This window comes from Rhinolophus sinicus, chromosome 2 (genome assembly GCF_057876585.1).
Source record: "Rhinolophus sinicus isolate RSI-liver-muscle chromosome 2, RSI-T2T, whole genome shotgun sequence".
NCBI lineage: Eukaryota > Metazoa > Chordata > Mammalia > Chiroptera > Rhinolophidae > Rhinolophus > Rhinolophus sinicus.
This window is the reverse complement of record NC_142502.1, coordinates 121,607,115-121,624,371: the sequence shown is the minus strand read 5'-3', so window position 1 is coordinate 121,624,371 and position 17,257 is coordinate 121,607,115. Positions and strand designations below refer to the sequence as shown.

The window sequence follows — 17,257 nt, the reverse complement described above, 5'->3', positions numbered from 1 at the left end:
CCAGCCTCAACCTGTTTATCTTACCTCTTTTGAAATGAGAGCATCTAGTCACAGTTGTTTTGCCACACATGGCTCTCTGCTGTGCCCATGCCCCATCCCTGTTTCTCCAAGACTGGGTAGTTCAAAGTTAAAAGGATGGAACTCAGATTTAATGCGTTCTGATGACTACTGATTAAAAAACAAACAGAGATAAACCCACCATTTTCATATCACAGAACCACGTAACCTTCCATTTAGCTTTGGTCTTTGACAACAACAAAAAGCATCCGTGTGCCTTATGGCCAGTTGTTTTGATGTTGTAAAAAACATTTACTAGGGGAGATGAGCTTGATACACAGGTTTCTGTGCATTTCTATTTATGTATAACAGTGCTCATTTAGCTTCTGCAGTTGACTCTGGACAACACAGGTTTGAACTGCATATGTCCACTTATACGTGGATATTTTTCAATAGATATGTACAGTGGTGTAAATTTTCTCTCCCTTAAGATTTTATTAATGACATTTTATTTTCTCTAGCTTACTTTATTATAAGAGTATGTAATACATCTAACATACAAAGGACGTGTTAATCGACTTTATATTATTTGTAAGGCTTCTGGTCAATAGAAGGCTATGAGCAGTGAAGTTTGGAGGGGGTCATAAACTATGTATGGATTTTCAAATGAGCATGGAGTCAGCACCCCTAACCTCCATGTTGTTCAAGGGTCAATTGTATTCCACTCCCCCTTGGGGTAGCAAACTTCAAAAGAGAAAGTCATGATGATAAGAAAGTTGAGTGTTAGAGCTGGAGCCTCAAGAAGTACTGTTTTATTCTGAGCTCTTGACATTTGGATATTAAGTCTTCTCTCTGATCTTAGGTCTTGTTCTTTCCTCTTCTTGTCATATTTTCCTAGATAACAGCAGCAGTGATTCAGACCTCTCATTCATCATGTTCAGTGCAAACTCTCAAACAAGGTCGCTTCAAGAAAGACAACTGATACAAGAAATAATCCCAATGAAGAATTTAAACAGAGGAGGGAAGCCATCCAACTTTGGTTATCCAAGAAGTACAAGCCAAGAAGAACGTGTTGGCAGAGGCAGATGGGCAGCTTTAAGGCCCAAACCTCTATTTCATGCGGTAGATGAGGAGTATGAATCTGGAGCAGAGAGTGAGGAAGAGGCCTCAACAATTGGGTCCAGGTGGTCAGCTGAGCACAGACGCAGAAGGGACCACAGGTCTCACAGTCCTTTGCTCCAAAAAAAATAGTTTTATTGTCCACGAGATTTTTCTGTGCTTCACAAGAATCCATCTTCCTCTTTTGTGAAAGAAGGATTTTCAGAATTCTAAACAAAGCTATTAGGTTTACTTTTTTTTTTAAAGGTATTAAACATGCAACTGTAAGAGGCAAGGAAAGTTTTTGGAGGACTGGGAGAAAGCTTGCAGGCTGCATCACATTCTTAGCTGATGTACTTTGTAGATAATTCCCTGTGAGCGATAGACATTCATCACCTCAGAAATTATTCACTAAGAATGTCTAAGAGTATGTGGCCCATGGACTTTATTGAGATACAGTGTGATTGGTGAGTGATTCATCTTGGCAATATGCATGTGCAACTTATAATCAAGGTAGAACTGAGAGGAGCCTTAGACATATCTTGGCCCGAATGGGGACATCTTGCCATGGTTGTGTGGTGAGTTGCTGGCTTCACAAACTGATTGACCTCCTTCCCAAGAGAATGTATTCAATTTTTGACTTTGATATGCACTATACAATAATTACATTTATGGAGAGAGGTGAAATTTGTCATAACGTTGCTGTATTTAATCAGTAGCAATAACAGACATATTATTGCTGTATGAGGAGTATGAATCTGGAGCAGAGAGTGAGGAAGAGGACTCAACAATTGGGTTCAGGTGGTCAGCTGAGCACAGACACAGATACAGACTAAAGATACAGACTTTAGTGATACAGACTAAATATTTAATCTATGAACAAAGCATGGGTTTGTCCATTTTACATTTGGAATATTTATTTTAAAAACAACTATTAGACACAAAATAGGCATATGTATGCTTTAATAGCAATGACATGAACAACAGGTGTTTATTAGATGTGCATTTGCAGGGTGTAATATTTTGCCCTAGGGATTGAAACTATTTTCCAACTTAATTTTCCATCTTTATTGTCCCTAGACTTGACCTTGACCCTTACATTGCAGCTCACCAACTTTGCTAGATGACTTTATCCTTCCTCCCTCCTCCCCCTCTCTTCATCTTCTCTCTCTTTTAGCCATCTATAGATTAACAAATAATTATTAATTGCTATTCATTGTACTAAATGGCTAATCTATAGTAATCGATTAACCACAATGTCCTTTATCATTGCTGTTCTTGACATGTCTAACTACCCCCAATTGATTTAATCCTATGCATCTTCAAAGGTCACAATCCAATGCACCTGGCTCCCTAGATCTGCCTTGATCCCCTTAATCAGAAGTGCTCAAGTGATCCCCTTCCTCCTTGGTGCCACCATAGCACTTTGCACAGGTAACGGAAATGATCTGGGAATCACACTTATACGTGTGCACATGTGTTCACTCCGATGGTCCTTGGCCTAACGGAAGGGGAGGATAATTTGTCTCTTGGCTTTATCTTTTTTCTATTTGTTTTAGCTTTTTTCAAAGTTGTGACTGTGCCTTGTACGTGGTAAATTATCTATAAATGTTGAAGTGACGATGATATTTTAGAGCTCGATAAGACATTAGAGACATTGTCAGACATTTCTTATTTTCCAGGTGACAAAAATGAGGTCTTGAGAAGCTACCAGGTACCAGTCCAGGGTCTGCTTTCCCTTGAAGGATGTGAGCTTATCCTCTAGTATAATCCATGGGGGCCACTGATTGACAAAGGATAAATGACTTTCCATGGATTTATAATTTGTGAGTGGCATTCACCCAGTTTCCTGCTGCAGTGATAGAAATGGCAATCAAAGGAGCCCACCTTTCCTTTTGCTTTTCTCTGAGATGCTGGTGCCATTTGGGAGAGAGGTGGTAGGATTTAATGAGTAGATTAGAACTTGCCACTTCACCTGGTAGAACCATGAATAGAGTTGTTTACCCCAAAGACTTTGTTCATCTAGATGCTGGCCAGGGCTGTCCGAGTCTGGGAAGTGGCCCTGGAGCTCCTGCCTGAAAGGTGAAGAGGTTGAGGGTATAAGTGGTCCTGGTAGCTCTGGTAGACTTGGACAGCTCATATGGAAATGGCCTTTTTGTTTATTATCCAGCATTGTTTCAAAATGCAGTATGATCTGATCTTCATTCCATTAGTGACAGCCCCTCTGTGGATTGGTTGAGGGTATAATAGGTGTCCCAGGAATGCTCTTGGGTATCAGCTTTGCATGATGAGTTTTTCCAACAGGCATCATACAGATCAGCAGAGAAAGTTTCCCCTTGGGTGTTGAGGAAGATCTGGTTCTTCTCTCCTCAACATGGAATCCCGGAAGGGGTGTTCTCTTGGGACTGACTTCTGGTCTACTGATCAGTCCACCTTCTCTGCCAGTGGCTGAATTTGCCCTTTTATCTTCAACCTCAAAAAATAGGACAAACAACCCACAAAAAAACTAATTTTCCTTCGTAAGATTTTTGTTTCTTTTTCCTTTTTCTTTTTCCAAACCTATTTATATTGTTAGGCTGAATGTTTTGGGGTTTCAGTGAATTCTGAAATTGGGTAAAAAGTAGCATTTCTTTGCATTTATCCTATACCACCTTAAGGTTTTCCACATGTTCTCTGGTCTTTGGGATGTTGTAAATGTTCTTATTCCACCTCCCCAACCTTGATGTGATGCAGTGGGCACGTCTCCCATCTTTAATCAGCCTGCTAAAAGATGAACCTTGGACTTGAGCTGCAGAAGATGATCAGCTATGACAAAGAGGAGATGAGATTCCGGACACTTGATTTTGCTTTCTTCATGCTTTTGTCTTGCTCATGAAGGCCATATACTTCTGTGTTTCTCTTTTTGGGAAAAGTTACTGGGCTATGGGAAGTAGGGCTGAAATTATCACCTGAATTCGGTGGCAGAGTTCCCATTGCTATGTAAGAGTTGACTTCCATGGCATGGGTGCAGCACAACTCAGGTTTTCAGCTTACAGTGTTGGTTTCAGCCTGCAAAGAAGCCCTCAGAAGTTCTCCCTTGTTTGAATGCCTGCCACTCCAATCATTTAGATTTTAAAATCAATATAATTAGTTCAGAGCTCAGGTTCTGAAGTCAGAGCACTTGTAGATGTGGGACCTTAGGCAACTTATTTATCTTCCCTGAAATTTACCAAAGGATATTATAAGGTAATAATTGTATCTACCTCATGAAGTGATCATGAAGATTAAATGAGATCATATGTGTAAAATTCTTAGCTTAGTGCTTGTTTTGTAGTAAGAGCTTGATGACTGCCAGCTGTAATTATTTAGGCTAAAAAAATACGTACTCCTGAGAGAAGACATACATTGATTGGATAACATGAAGAAGTATAGATAACAGAGATCTGAGACTTTTCTGAGAGGCCATTTGATTAACACAATAGAGGGCACTGGGGAGATATTGTGACAGAAATAGAGAGCACTGAAAAATGTGATCACAACGGTACCTGGCCATGTCTCTATCAGGCATCCATCAATCAATAGCAAAGCCAAAGATAAGGTCTGGATATGAATCCATGTTTTTCAATCATAGCTTGTTTATTTTTGTGTCATTACCTCAAAATTATTGCATTTTCCTACTTTGAAGACAGTTACTCCTAATCACGGTTTATTCTCACAGAAACAGTGGATTTAGAAGCCCTATCTCTGATAGATTTAGAACCTATCATGATAGGTTCCCAGTGAAGAAAGGGAACACTTCTCTTTCTTGAGGAAACATTCAGTGGGGTTTGATTTCTCAGCTTGGAATGTTTATTAGATTCCCTCCAAAAAGACCTTCCCTCCAAAAAAGTGATTTCTCTTAACTTACGAATATTGATTAAAGAGATAAGTGTTTAAGAATTTCCAGCATGGAAAAAAAATAGTTTCTAGTATGTTTCATAACTTTCTAAAATTAGGAAGAGTAATTTTTTCATGAACAAAGTCAATGAATGTGTGTTGGTGTTGTCTAAGGTTTTTGCAAGTATATTTTACCCACAAATAACACAGCTGGTTTACTGTAGTTTTTAAATTTTTTTTCTCCTGACTAAACTCTGTCAAGTGTCTTATTTCTAACTCCTTCTGAGAAAATCCAGGAGTGCAGACAGAAACCTTCCTAGTAGGACATCAGTCACTGTTAATTGTTAATTGAGCCATAAGCCAAGAGGAATAAAAGAGATGCCTGCATCAGTGCTACTCACTCCTGTAATTAGCAAGTGATATGTTGTTTCATCTGTGCACAATATTTGATTAATAAATTGTTTTTCTTTCTGAGACTCTAATGAGCTTCCAAGCCAGGGGTGCTCAAGTAAGTATGACAGGTTAGAAATAAAAATTTCCATTGCCCAGCCTTCATTAGGGTTTGCTCAACAAAGTAACTGGAGCCATGGTGTCAACTGAACCAAAATGATCACTACTGTGTTTCCAGGCACAGCAATACAGATCTCGAATCAAAATGGGTGGTTCTCAAATCAAGGTATATACCCTGTGTTCTAGGAAATCGGTCTTGATTAAAACAGTAATAATAACCAACATTTATAGAGTGCTTACTGTATGCCAGGCACTGTTCAAAATGCTTTACATTCATAAGGCAGTATCACCCCCTCCTAAACGAAAAGAGACAGGTTTAGAGAGATTAAGTAATAGGTCCAGGGTCTCCGTGCTTACAGAAGACCTTGGAAACTGGGTGTGTCTGGTTCGTAGTCACTGACCTAAACTTTCTCCCTGAGAAGAATTGGGAATTTAGTAAGTGACTCACATCCACACATAGTTCTCTTTCTCACTTGGGAAAGAGCCAATGGGGAGAAACCAAGAAGCCCCATCCTACCAAAAAAGAATTTTAGAATAGACAAATAAATACACTGTAAGATGATATGATTTTAAAGATCTGTTTTTACAACCTTAATGGATGGTCTAAAAATTAGATGATGAGCAGGATAGATCATTTGTGTCATTATTTTTTGGACACAAAGAAAATGCTTTGTGTCTTATTTTAAACTGAGTTTCTTTTGAATATCAATTACATGAGGTTTCAGAAAAACCTCTGTGCTTGGTTCCCAAATGAAGGCCCGAGGAAGACAATTTTCACAGCCCTGGACAGCTCTGAAACACTGCACTATGCAATTTACTTTCAACGGAAATATCAACCAACAACCCACCGAAGGCTGGAATGGGGTAGGGAGAATGACTGTGACTATTGAAGCATTCCTATGATTTTAAAGAGAAACTTAAATTTTTCGTAAGCTCTCTGCCACCTTTTTTGAAAACACTCTGTGTCCGGCTTGTTATTAAGAACTTTATATACGTCTCTTTAAAAATAGAATTCTCATAACAATCTTATGGAGTAGTTATCAGGACACCCAAATGGCCGTATATTTACATTTAGAGCTTTCAGACTCCAAAGCCACTTACTCTATCCACTAAGATAGAGGAACACGCTCATAGCTGCTCTAAAGAATACACTGAGTAACCTAACAAAATGAATATGCTTTATGCCACTGTCGTATGAATTCTTAAGATCACTGCACTAAATCAAGCACTAGTTTTGGTCTTGTTTATGTACCATTGTCGCTACCACACATTTCCTTTCTGTTTTACTTGATGTTGAAGTGCTAAAGGAAGCTAAGAGTGACTGTGGCAAATCATTGACTCAGGAGTCTGTGTCTTGGGTTAGAATATTCACTATAACTGAATCTTTTAAATTTCAGTATTTTATTGCTATTGGATTTTATCTTTGAACTAATGGAAATGCTGTAAATAAAGTCAGTTAGAAACTTTAAAAATAAGGGGTCACCTAGCACCATGGTCCTGGAGCAGTTTAAAAGGAAGGAAGGCCCCACAGTGTTTCATTTATTTTGTTTCCTTACAGGAATTTTTCTGGGTAACTGAGAGCGAGTGAAACTCAGACTCTGGGTTTCGCTGGTGTACTGTTTCACCAGTGAACGCTGGCCTTGTTTTGAGTTTGTGCTTGTCCTGGACCTGTTTCAGGACGCAGCCCTATTATCTAACTATGCCATCTTTAAAAGGGGTTGTGTGTATAAAGAAGGGGATGTCCCCAAAGTTATAAATACAGAAGTTAAAAACAGCAACAACCAATCAGAAAGAGGAACGGAGGACAAGTGTTCTGTCCTCCTAAAAGGGGATATTCTTAAAACAAGATGACAAAAGGAAAGGTCTTCATCCAGGGAAACGCCCACGGGAAAGTCACACAGAGCAGGGCAAGTACAAACCATCATCTTAAGAGCCTGGGGTTCCGCAAACAATGGTCGCTGTACTCCACCCACACCCCTGGAGCTGAATTTCAAGTTCTGAATTCAGACAATAGAGCTGGAATTTCTGCAATTTTACTCCACAAGGCATGGAGCTCCAGGCAGCTCTCTGCTAAAAATATCTGGGCAAATATTGCAAGAATGAAAATGAATATTTGAAAAGTAAAATACATCTGTGGTGAATTCTTCCAGGCCGAATAAGAGAAAATCATCTATTTGGAGAGTACCTCACAAGCAGGTTAGTGATTTTCTAATGACTTGAGGAGGTAGGATCAATCTGTTGGAGAAGAAATGGTATGATTGTGATTATATCACATTAGACCTTTCCTGGCATTTGGGTAGACTCAGGAAAACCACATACACAGGAAGATAATTTTATATTTGATCAATCATTTGCAAGGCTTGGGGTGGTACCACGCAGTATTCCATCCTAGACCATAAACTGTTTGGAGTGCTAGACACAAAGAAAGCCCTGGGGAAATGTTGCTTCATTTATGAGTCCTAATAAGTCCTAAGGTTTAAATATCTTAAAGCAGTGGTCAAACCTTGGTCGAGCACGCCAGGGTAAGCCCTTCCAAGGCTTGTGAACTCTCTCCAGGATTACAATGAATGTTGTTACCTGGTAGTAGAGTCCTTCATTGGGCATCAGCACCTGTCTGGGGATAACCTCACAGCCTCGTTCTCCAACAGAGCAACAGAGAAGAATTCAGAATCAGAAGGTTTGGGTTGGAGAACTAGCTCCATCACTTAGTGCTTGTGTGATGTTGACCAAGCCCTTTGACCTCTCAAATTGTTCCATACCACTTAACTGAGGGTAACGACATCTACTCCACCTGTCTCATGAAGTGGCTGTGATTCTGGAGTAAGGTCAAGAGTTGAGCAAACTTTGAAGTAGAGAGCCCCGCATCAGTCTTGAGCAAATACTAGAACATTGTGTGGCTATGAAAGAACTTAAGGTGGAAATGAAACACAAGGGTTAAGAGCCAGAGGACAGGAAGAAAGCTGATCTGAATTTAAATCTTTTTTCTGGGGCTTTGTAGAACTTTACTTAGGCAACTTGTTTAACCTCTCCAAGCTGTTTGCAGAGTATTTGTGATATAGTTAGTGCCAAATAAACTTTACTTCCTACCACAGTGGAAGTGTTAGTATAGTTTTGTGGTTAAGAATGTGGGCTCTGGAGTCAGATGGCCTAGACCCTGTGAAAGGATAGATTTTTTTTTTTTTTAAGAAAAAGGTAAAATCGTGACTCTCAAAAATAAAATGAATGCTTGTTAAACATTATATTTAACTCATTAATTAATACAATGCTTCAAAGGAGAATTCAAAATACCATACACTGATAGGCAGCCAGGAATGCTAATGTGAAATTACTGATAGATGCAAAACAAGCTGTTAACACATTAGGAAATCAGTGGTCTCTTCATCGGACTGAATCCACTTGCACATCTATGGACAAGAATCATTTGCACCACTATCAGATTTTGCAATTTATAGAGTTGTAATTAGCTGAACGACAACACAATAATTCAAAGACAATGAAAGCCTAAACCAAAGTGCTTAGAGCAGATTAAAATAAATCTAGAAATGAGAGAAAGTGACATTGTTTGCACCCTAATGTTGTGAACCTAAATTCCCATTTGCTAAAACCTGACGGGAAATACAACCCAGAAAGTTCCTGTTTCTCTGGCAACCAGGATTGAACAGCCTCATCTAGTACCTGCAGTTTAAATTTGCGTCTAATGAAATCTGACTCCTTTACCTGTTTCCAACAGGTTTGACACTTAAAGAATCCACGCAGGTCCCTGATCCAGCTGACTCTCAGGAGTGTGGGATCAGCAGTGGCCTGTGCTGGACTATCACTGACTTGGTCAGCAAATGTTCTAAGACACGGTTCATTTTAGCTATCTGTTTAAAACCCTTTCTCACCCCCAAATTGTCTCTGTGCTTGCTTTTAAGCCGCTTCCAACTTTTGTAACACTGCTCTAAAATGACAAAGTTTTCTTCCATTCCATTATTCAGACTGTTCATTTCATTTGATGTATTGGATATGGTATGGGTTTAGGCTGATTTAGAGGTGTGATTGAGTGCTATCAAATTATAGCTGCATAACATTCTAACTATGGGAACTTAGACAAGTTACCATAACTGTCTGCACCTTGTTTATTGATATATAAAATGGGAGCCATGATATTACTGCTGATGTGAGAAACAAATAAAATAATGCATGTAAAACCCCAGGCAAGACTTTATCAGGCCCAAATGAAAAAAAAAAAAAAAATAGCTACCTTTAGCCTTTATTTATCCAGGAAGTGTGTAAGTGTGTGTAAGTGTGTGTGTGTGTGTGTGTCTTTGAGAGACAAAGAGAAAGAGAAAGAAGCAGAGAAATTAAGGTACTAACAATATTTCCTTTGTGTAACTGGTTCAGGGACCTCTGAGCTCTTCCTTGAATGAGATTTCTGTGCATGCCCTTTTGCCTTGTAAGGATTGGGTGTGGTATAGGAGAGGTAACAAATAGACAAATTTTCTCATATTTCCTCAAGAGAGAAAGCTACTTCATTTTTGAAAGCACTGATAAAACTGAACCAGCAATTTTCAGTTTTTTATCTTTCAATATAAAAAATAGAATAATAAAATAAAATAATAAAAATAAGCTCTTTGGTATAAGGCAACACATGATGACACTTAACTGGAACCATTGCCACTGGACTGGTGAGCTGTCTGTCTGTGTATACTTTTTCTCTCATGGTCACACAAGCTCCCAGCTCTGACTCATTTGCTTCATTGATGTATAATTTTTCTACGGTGGGTTAAAATTTAGTTTGTGGGTTCTGGGATTAAGAGAAAACAATTCTAATATCAGAAATAGTGATGTATACAAAAGTACTAAGAAGAGTATAAGTAACCCTCTTGTACCCGTCACCAGCTTCAACAAATACTAACTCATGGCCAACTTTATTTCAGCTGCACTCACACCTCGGAATCACAGCCACTAGATTATTTTATGAAAAACTCAGAGATCACATCAATTTATCTATAAATATTTCAATATTTATCACTAACACATAGTAACAGTGGTACTTTGAAAACCAAGTTAAAACAAAAATCTGTAAGCCCTTCACATAAATGTTGACTAGGATTTGATCAGAGTTAAGAAAATTTTAAAGATTAAATTAATAAACAAGTCTTTTTTTTCTACATAATATTTTTACTATATTATATTTAGGCATAAAAATAATATATGTAACCAAATGCAAATTGTTAAGCAAGACAGCAAAATAATCATAGATGAACTTACAACCTACTTAAAGAAATAGGACAATTTTGATATCATGGCATGTGCTCTTTCTTTATCCCGATTCCTGCTTCTCCACTCGGTCCCATGGTGAACAATGTTCTGAATTTTACATTTATTTTTCTTTGTTTATGGTTTTATCCCAAATGTGTGCATTCCTATATGATACATTGTTCAATTTTTGTTAATTTTCAAACTTTATAAAAATGGTGTTATGCCATATATAGTCTTTTGAAACTGACATTTCTTCAATGTATATTATGTTTCTAAGATTCCTCTACAATGTTGCATTTAGCTATAGTTTATTCATTTTTACTTCTGCATAATATTCCATTGTGAAAATACACTACAGTTTGTTTACTATGTATAAAAACTACCCAATATTCTCTAGGGAAAGTTGCTAAAATACAATTGCTAAATCATAGAGTATGTGAACAGTAAAATTTAAAATATATTGCCAAATAGTGTACCAATTTACATCACCACTAGAAGTGTGTTAGTGTTCTTGTTATATCATATTTATACCATTACTTGGTGTTATTAGACTTTTTTCCCTCTAAAAAGTAGTGCACAAGACCATTTTGGAGAAAATTATAAAACTTTTTGTGATGATATTAATGAGGACTCAAAGTGAGAAGACAGATAGGAAGATTCAACAAAATAAATATGCAATTCTCCCTGAAGCTGTCTATATATATATAATAAAATTTAAATAGAAATCTGAACATGTTCAATATGGAATTTATCAAGATTGAAAACTCTTAAATTTAAAATAATAGTTTAAATTTATAAAAGTGCAAAGACTCAAAAATAGACAAAGCTTAAGAAGCAGAAGAAGGAAGAAGGAGGAGAGGGAACTTGCATAGTGAGGTAGTGAGGAAAGCTCTATCCTCATCGTGTTTGTCGAAAACAATCAGCAGCAATTATTTAATATCACACCTGCCTGAGGCTGTGTGATACCAGTTTTGGCAACAAGAACTAGCCAAAACTTTAAAAGGAAGATCTGGAAAATGAGATATCCATAAGGGCTTTAAAAAGCTGTGACACAGAAGAATTCCTTAGAGATCCAGGATGGCAGAGTAGATAAACACTATGTGTGCTTCCTTCTGTGAACACATTAAAATTACAACTAAATTATAGAACAATGAACTTTGATATCATCTGAAGTCTAGCTGAACAGAAGTTTTATAACTAAGGAAATAAAGAAAAAGCCACATGGAGATGGGAAAGATGGGCACCACACCAAACCTCTGTGTGGTGGTTGAGAATTAGGAGGGATATCTCAGCTGTGGAATTTTCCCCACGGAGGAGTGAGGGACCCTAGCGCCACACCAAGCTCCCCAGCCCAGAGTACTGGTGCCAGGAAGAGGAGGCCCCACAACATCCAGCTGTGAAAAACAGTAGGGATTCTAACTGATGGGATGGGATGGAAGGTGGAGGGAAACAAAACAGTCCTCTTAAAGGAGGACTCACTCGCTCACAGATACTCACCCTGGGCTCCAGCAAAGGGACAGTGACTCAGGGTGTGTCACGTATGTGATGGTCAGACTGAGTTGTGTGGCTTCCAGGTGAGGGCTGGAGAACAGTCAGCATTTTCCCTGTGAGGGGTCCTTCTTCCATACAGCTGTGAGGCAGGTGTCATCTCTCTTGTGTTGAATCTGAATCTGATTGGCCTGGTGAGCTTCACCACTCCACCATGCTGATTCACTGGGACCCTGTCCTACCCAACTTCCCCAACATCAGAGGCACTTTCTCTGTGAACAGCCAGCCCTGTCCACACTGCACTCTTTCTTGGAAAACTGTCATAGTCCATGTTCTCCAGGAGGACAGTGACTGGCCTCAGTGTGCTCTGAGGCTTTTGCTGAGTAGCTCGAGGCTCAACACTGGCACCACACTTGAATCTATATAAACCTAGTGACCGCAACACTTCCCACTCTAGTGACTCCGAGACCCTGCCTCACCCACTTGTGTACTGCCCAAGGCTTTATCAGTGGCTAAACCTTAAGGTTGCTGGCAGGTGGCAGCAGGCCTTGGGGTGTCCTGGCATTTTGCAGAGCTACCCCAGGTCCCATACTGGTGGCAGATGTCCTCAGTTCTCAGCGTGGCTACTCCCACATACCTCAAAGGTTAGCACAGGCAGTGTACAACTGTGGATCACGTTGTAGCTCCTACCAGGTAGTCCCAAGCTGGTCACAAACAGTGGGAGTCCTGGTCTTGTGCTGCAGCTCCTCCTAAAAGGTCCAGAACCAGAATACTTGGAGGTTGGCTTCAGACCACATTGGAGTACCACCCAGTTAGCCCCACAAGTGGCAAATCCAAACGGTGGTCTCAACAGGAACCAGAGCCCACTGGTCATGTGAGCAGTATGGGCCATTGTCCATGTTTGCAGACCAAGGTACAAGATATATAGGTCAAAGTTCTGACCACTGGGACAATTTCCATCCTCTACTGTAAAAACAGGGCCATTTCCACTTGCAGTTGAAATGCTGAAATTTTCCATTCACGACTCATGCCAGCATGCAGGGTAGAGCTATTTGTACTCATAAAGAAAAATCAATTTGCCAAGGGAACTTCTATAGCATATATATGTGTGTGTATATATATATGTGTGTGTGTGTGTGTGTATATATATATATATATATATATATATATATATATATATATGGGTGTATATATATATGTGTGTGTATATATATATGTGTGTGTATACATATATATATATATATATATATATATATATATATATATATGGTTAGTGCAAATATAATTGCAGTTTTAAAGGTTAAAATAATTGCAAAATCTGCAACTATGTTTGCACTAACCATATATATATATATATATATATATATATATATATATATACACACACACACACACACACACACACACACACACATACTGCGGATGCCAAAAAAATGTATACACATGACTTGTGTTCATCTTTTGTTATTGGTATATATTATTACAATTTTAATGCAGTTTTTTCCTTTCTTAAAAAGTGTACGCTTTTTTTTGGTACCCTCTGTGTATAGATAGATAGATAGATAGATAGATAGATAGATAGATAGATAGATAGATATTAATTATAAGTAATTGGGTCATGATTATGGAGGCTGAAAAGTCCCACAATTTGCTGTCTGCAAACTGGAGACTCAGAAAAGCCAGTGGTACAGTTTCAGTCTGAGTCTAAAGGCCTGAGAACGAGGACTGCTGATGGTGTAAGTCCTGGTACAAGGGCAGAGAAGTACTGATTACTGGGCTCCAGCTGTCAGACAAAGAGAGGGAGGAAATTCCACCTTTAAATTCTAAACAAGCCACCAATGGATGAATGATACCCACCCTCATTGGAGAGGGCAACCTGCCTTACTCAGTCCACCAACTTAAGTGCTAATGTCTTCAAGAAACTCCCTCATAGATACACCCAGAAATAACTAGATATTGAGGCATCCTGTGGTCCAGTCAAGATGACACCTAAAATTAATCATCATTGCTTCTAACCTCAGAAACTGTGAGATAATAGATTTGTGTTGTTTTAAGCCACTATATGTGTGGTAATTTGTTACTCAGCAATTGAAACCAGTACTCTATACAAACCACTTCTATTCTTTTAAGAATCACTGAGTCTCTGACAGCATAATGGTCAGGAAGAAGAGCTCCTTGTTTTACAGCCTTAATTATCTGGAGAGTCTTCTCTTTCTCTGTCCCTCACTCAATTTTGGCAGTTTCGTGAATCACCAGGTAAATATAACAGAGAACCCCTTACAAATGCAGCATATATAGTACCCCACATCCAGGAAATTGTTGTGCTCAAGCCCTGATTGTAATGGTTGCAGACTTGCACCTCCTGTTAGATGCTTACCCCTACCAGGTCACTTATGCTAAGAACAAAACAGGTATAGAAACCTGAGACCTGCGATGGCAATACCTGCATAGGAAAAACAAAATGAGTCTGAGAAATTTGGAGCTGCAAAACATCCTCTGCATCCCTTAGCAGTAGAAGGACACACTGTCTTCTTATTAGAAGAAACTAGCTTTCCTCTGAAAAAAAAATACTTAATAACTTTACCTGTGAGAGTTGCTTCTCAAGGGGATAATAATTCTCAGCCAGACCTACTTCTTCTCCCGTCAGTGTCTCTAGTTTCATAATTAGAGTTAGGTACCAGTACAGCCCAGGGAGAAAAGTGCAAGCCCTGGTTCAAGAGAAAATAAGCGATACTGAAAGAGTGCCAGGGCTTTGCTCATCTGTTTGGCTGGCAATCTGGAGACCACGGTTAGGAGTGAATTCTAAGGGCATATTATCAAGAAGGACAGAAGGCAGCTAGATCTGGATAAATTATTGCTAAGAACATCTTCAGCTAAGACTGTGGGCACTATAGGGGAGTGTGTTCAAAAGGAGACGTGGCCTTCAGTATGTGCATTCTTTTATGCTGCCAAACCCAGCCCAGCCACCGGGTAGCTGGGGAAATAAATACCCAAATCTCACCCTGCTCTACCTCTTATCTACTATTAGTGGCTCCAACTGGCTGAACACAGTCAGAAGCCAGAAGGCAAGGGATCCCATTGATGCAATTCATAACCATCATTGATCCAGGGCATGAGAAAGGTAGAGAAGGGGAGATAGTATATTTAGAAGTTGAAAGCAGCAGGAAAGGAAAGAGTCACCATTCTGGTAGGGGTAACTGAATGAGTGTCATGAGGGAGACCCTGCTCGCTGCGCCATGTGTTGTGCAGGGTGTCATGCAGGGTCACTGGTCCCACTCCCCATATAAGAACGCAAGATATGGTTAGACCAAAAAGGAACACCCATGGAGCCATAAGTAGGGGAGTCATATCACTATATTCTCTCTGGCGGCATCCGCCTCTCTGCAATCCGCTCTTCTTAGCTCAGCCACCATCTTCTTGCTAGCCCCCACTTTTTCTGCTAGTGTAGCCACGGCAGTTATATTAGTGGCCAATGGCTCACTGGTTACAGCTCACAGCCAACTAGCCACAGCTGATGGCCATCCAATCACAGTTGATGGCCATTTACTACCTGAGCCAGCACCTTTCCATGTGAGGCCGAGAGCCTGGAGACTGCTTTCTGGGGCTCTGTCCCCACACTCCACCCCTACAGGCTCTTGCCTCACAATCTATGCGACAAGCGTCTCCCACGAGGGGCCCTGTATGAGGAGTCTGGAGGTGAATGCAATATCTTGGACACAGCCAGGCTCTCTGGGCACAACCAGGGTTTCTCAGGGCACCACCAAAACTTCTGGGCACAGCCAGACTTCCTGGGCTTCTTAGGGTACCACTAGTCTCCCCAGACACAGCCAGCATTTCTCAGGGCACTGCCACTCTCTCTGGGCACAGCCAGACTTCCTGGACTCAGCCAGGGTTCTCAGGGCACTGCCACTCTCTCTGGGCCTCTCAGGGTAGCAGCTCACATTCAAGGTGCTTACATATTCTTGATGGTGGCCAGTCAAAACACAAAAGCAAACATCCGCCAGTTCCATTACATGGTGGTATGTTTCCAAACAAACAGTCAAACGGTCCATTAAATTAGGGATGGAAGGCAATTCCCCATAGTCCATAGTCATTCGCCAGGTCTGTCCTGGGGGTGAGGGACGAACTTGACCTCACTCTCATCTCTCATGGAGGACTCAGCAAGTGTTTCCTCCTGGGACTACAAGTCCTGCATCCGGGCTGCCTCAGCAAGCACTTCCCAGCCCTCAGGGCCGCAAGGACCTTTGCTTTCTCTAGCCTATGCTGGTTGGGGGACCATCCACGTCTTTCCACTCCTCCACGGGGGTCCAGCTCTCCAGCAGCTGCTCCTCCTGGTCCTCCCAAGACCGAGTGTTCATACACACAAACTGCTCCACCGCCCTTTGCAGAGTTTTGGCTGGCACCGTATGCTGCTCGCTGCACCGTTTGTCGTGAGGGAGACCCTGCTCGCTGCGCCATGTGTCGTGCAGGGTGTCATGCAGGGTCACTGGTCCCGCTCCCCACATAAGAATGCAGGATATGGTGAGGCCAAAAAGGAACACCCATGGAGCCATAAGTAGGGGAGTCATATCACTATATTCTCTCTGGCGGCATCCGCCTCTCTGCAATCCGCTCTTCTTAGCTCAGCCACCATCTTCTTGCTAGCCCCCATTTTTCTGCTAGTGTAGCCACGGCAGTTATATTAGTGGCCAATGGCTCACTGGTTACAGCTGACGGCCAACTAGCCACAGCTGATGGCCATTTACTACCTGAGCCAGCACCTTTCCATGTGAGGCCGGGAGCCTGGAAACTGCTTTCTGGGGCTCTGTCCCCACAATGATTATCAAGATCCTGTAGGGCTGTTCTTACTAAATGGGGGCAGGTAAGAATATGTTAGTCCCCAGTGATCCACTGGGACTCCTCTTGGTACTTATCTTACTAAAGTTTGTGGCAAATGGACAAATGCAGCAACCACAACCTTAGAAGAACACAGGAAGCAACGGCTCAAAGACATCAGGCTTGCGGGTCTGAGCTATCCCCACCCGGAAAAGCCACTTAGATGAGCAGAAGTGCTTGATGACAATGA

At 40.6% G+C, this 17,257-nt stretch overlaps 1 protein-coding gene across 2 annotated transcripts in view; it reads left to right on the top strand.

The window, feature by feature from the left end:
• The window catches only part of SLC9A4 (solute carrier family 9 member A4), a 95,207-nt gene that overhangs the window by 56,787 nt on the left and 21,163 nt on the right, over window positions 1-17,257 (top strand). Inside the window, exon 12 of one of the 2 annotated variants that reach the window (XR_016020429.1) lies at window positions 896-7,656. Coding sequence is in view for 1 of the 2 variants with exons in the window: in XM_019753793.3 (XP_019609352.3) it covers window positions 896-1,248 (353 nt within the window). In the remaining variant the exon portion in view is untranslated. Of the gene's footprint in view, window positions 1-895; window positions 11,436-17,257 lie in introns of those variants that run through there. The other variant, XM_019753793.3, reaches the window with a different exon arrangement.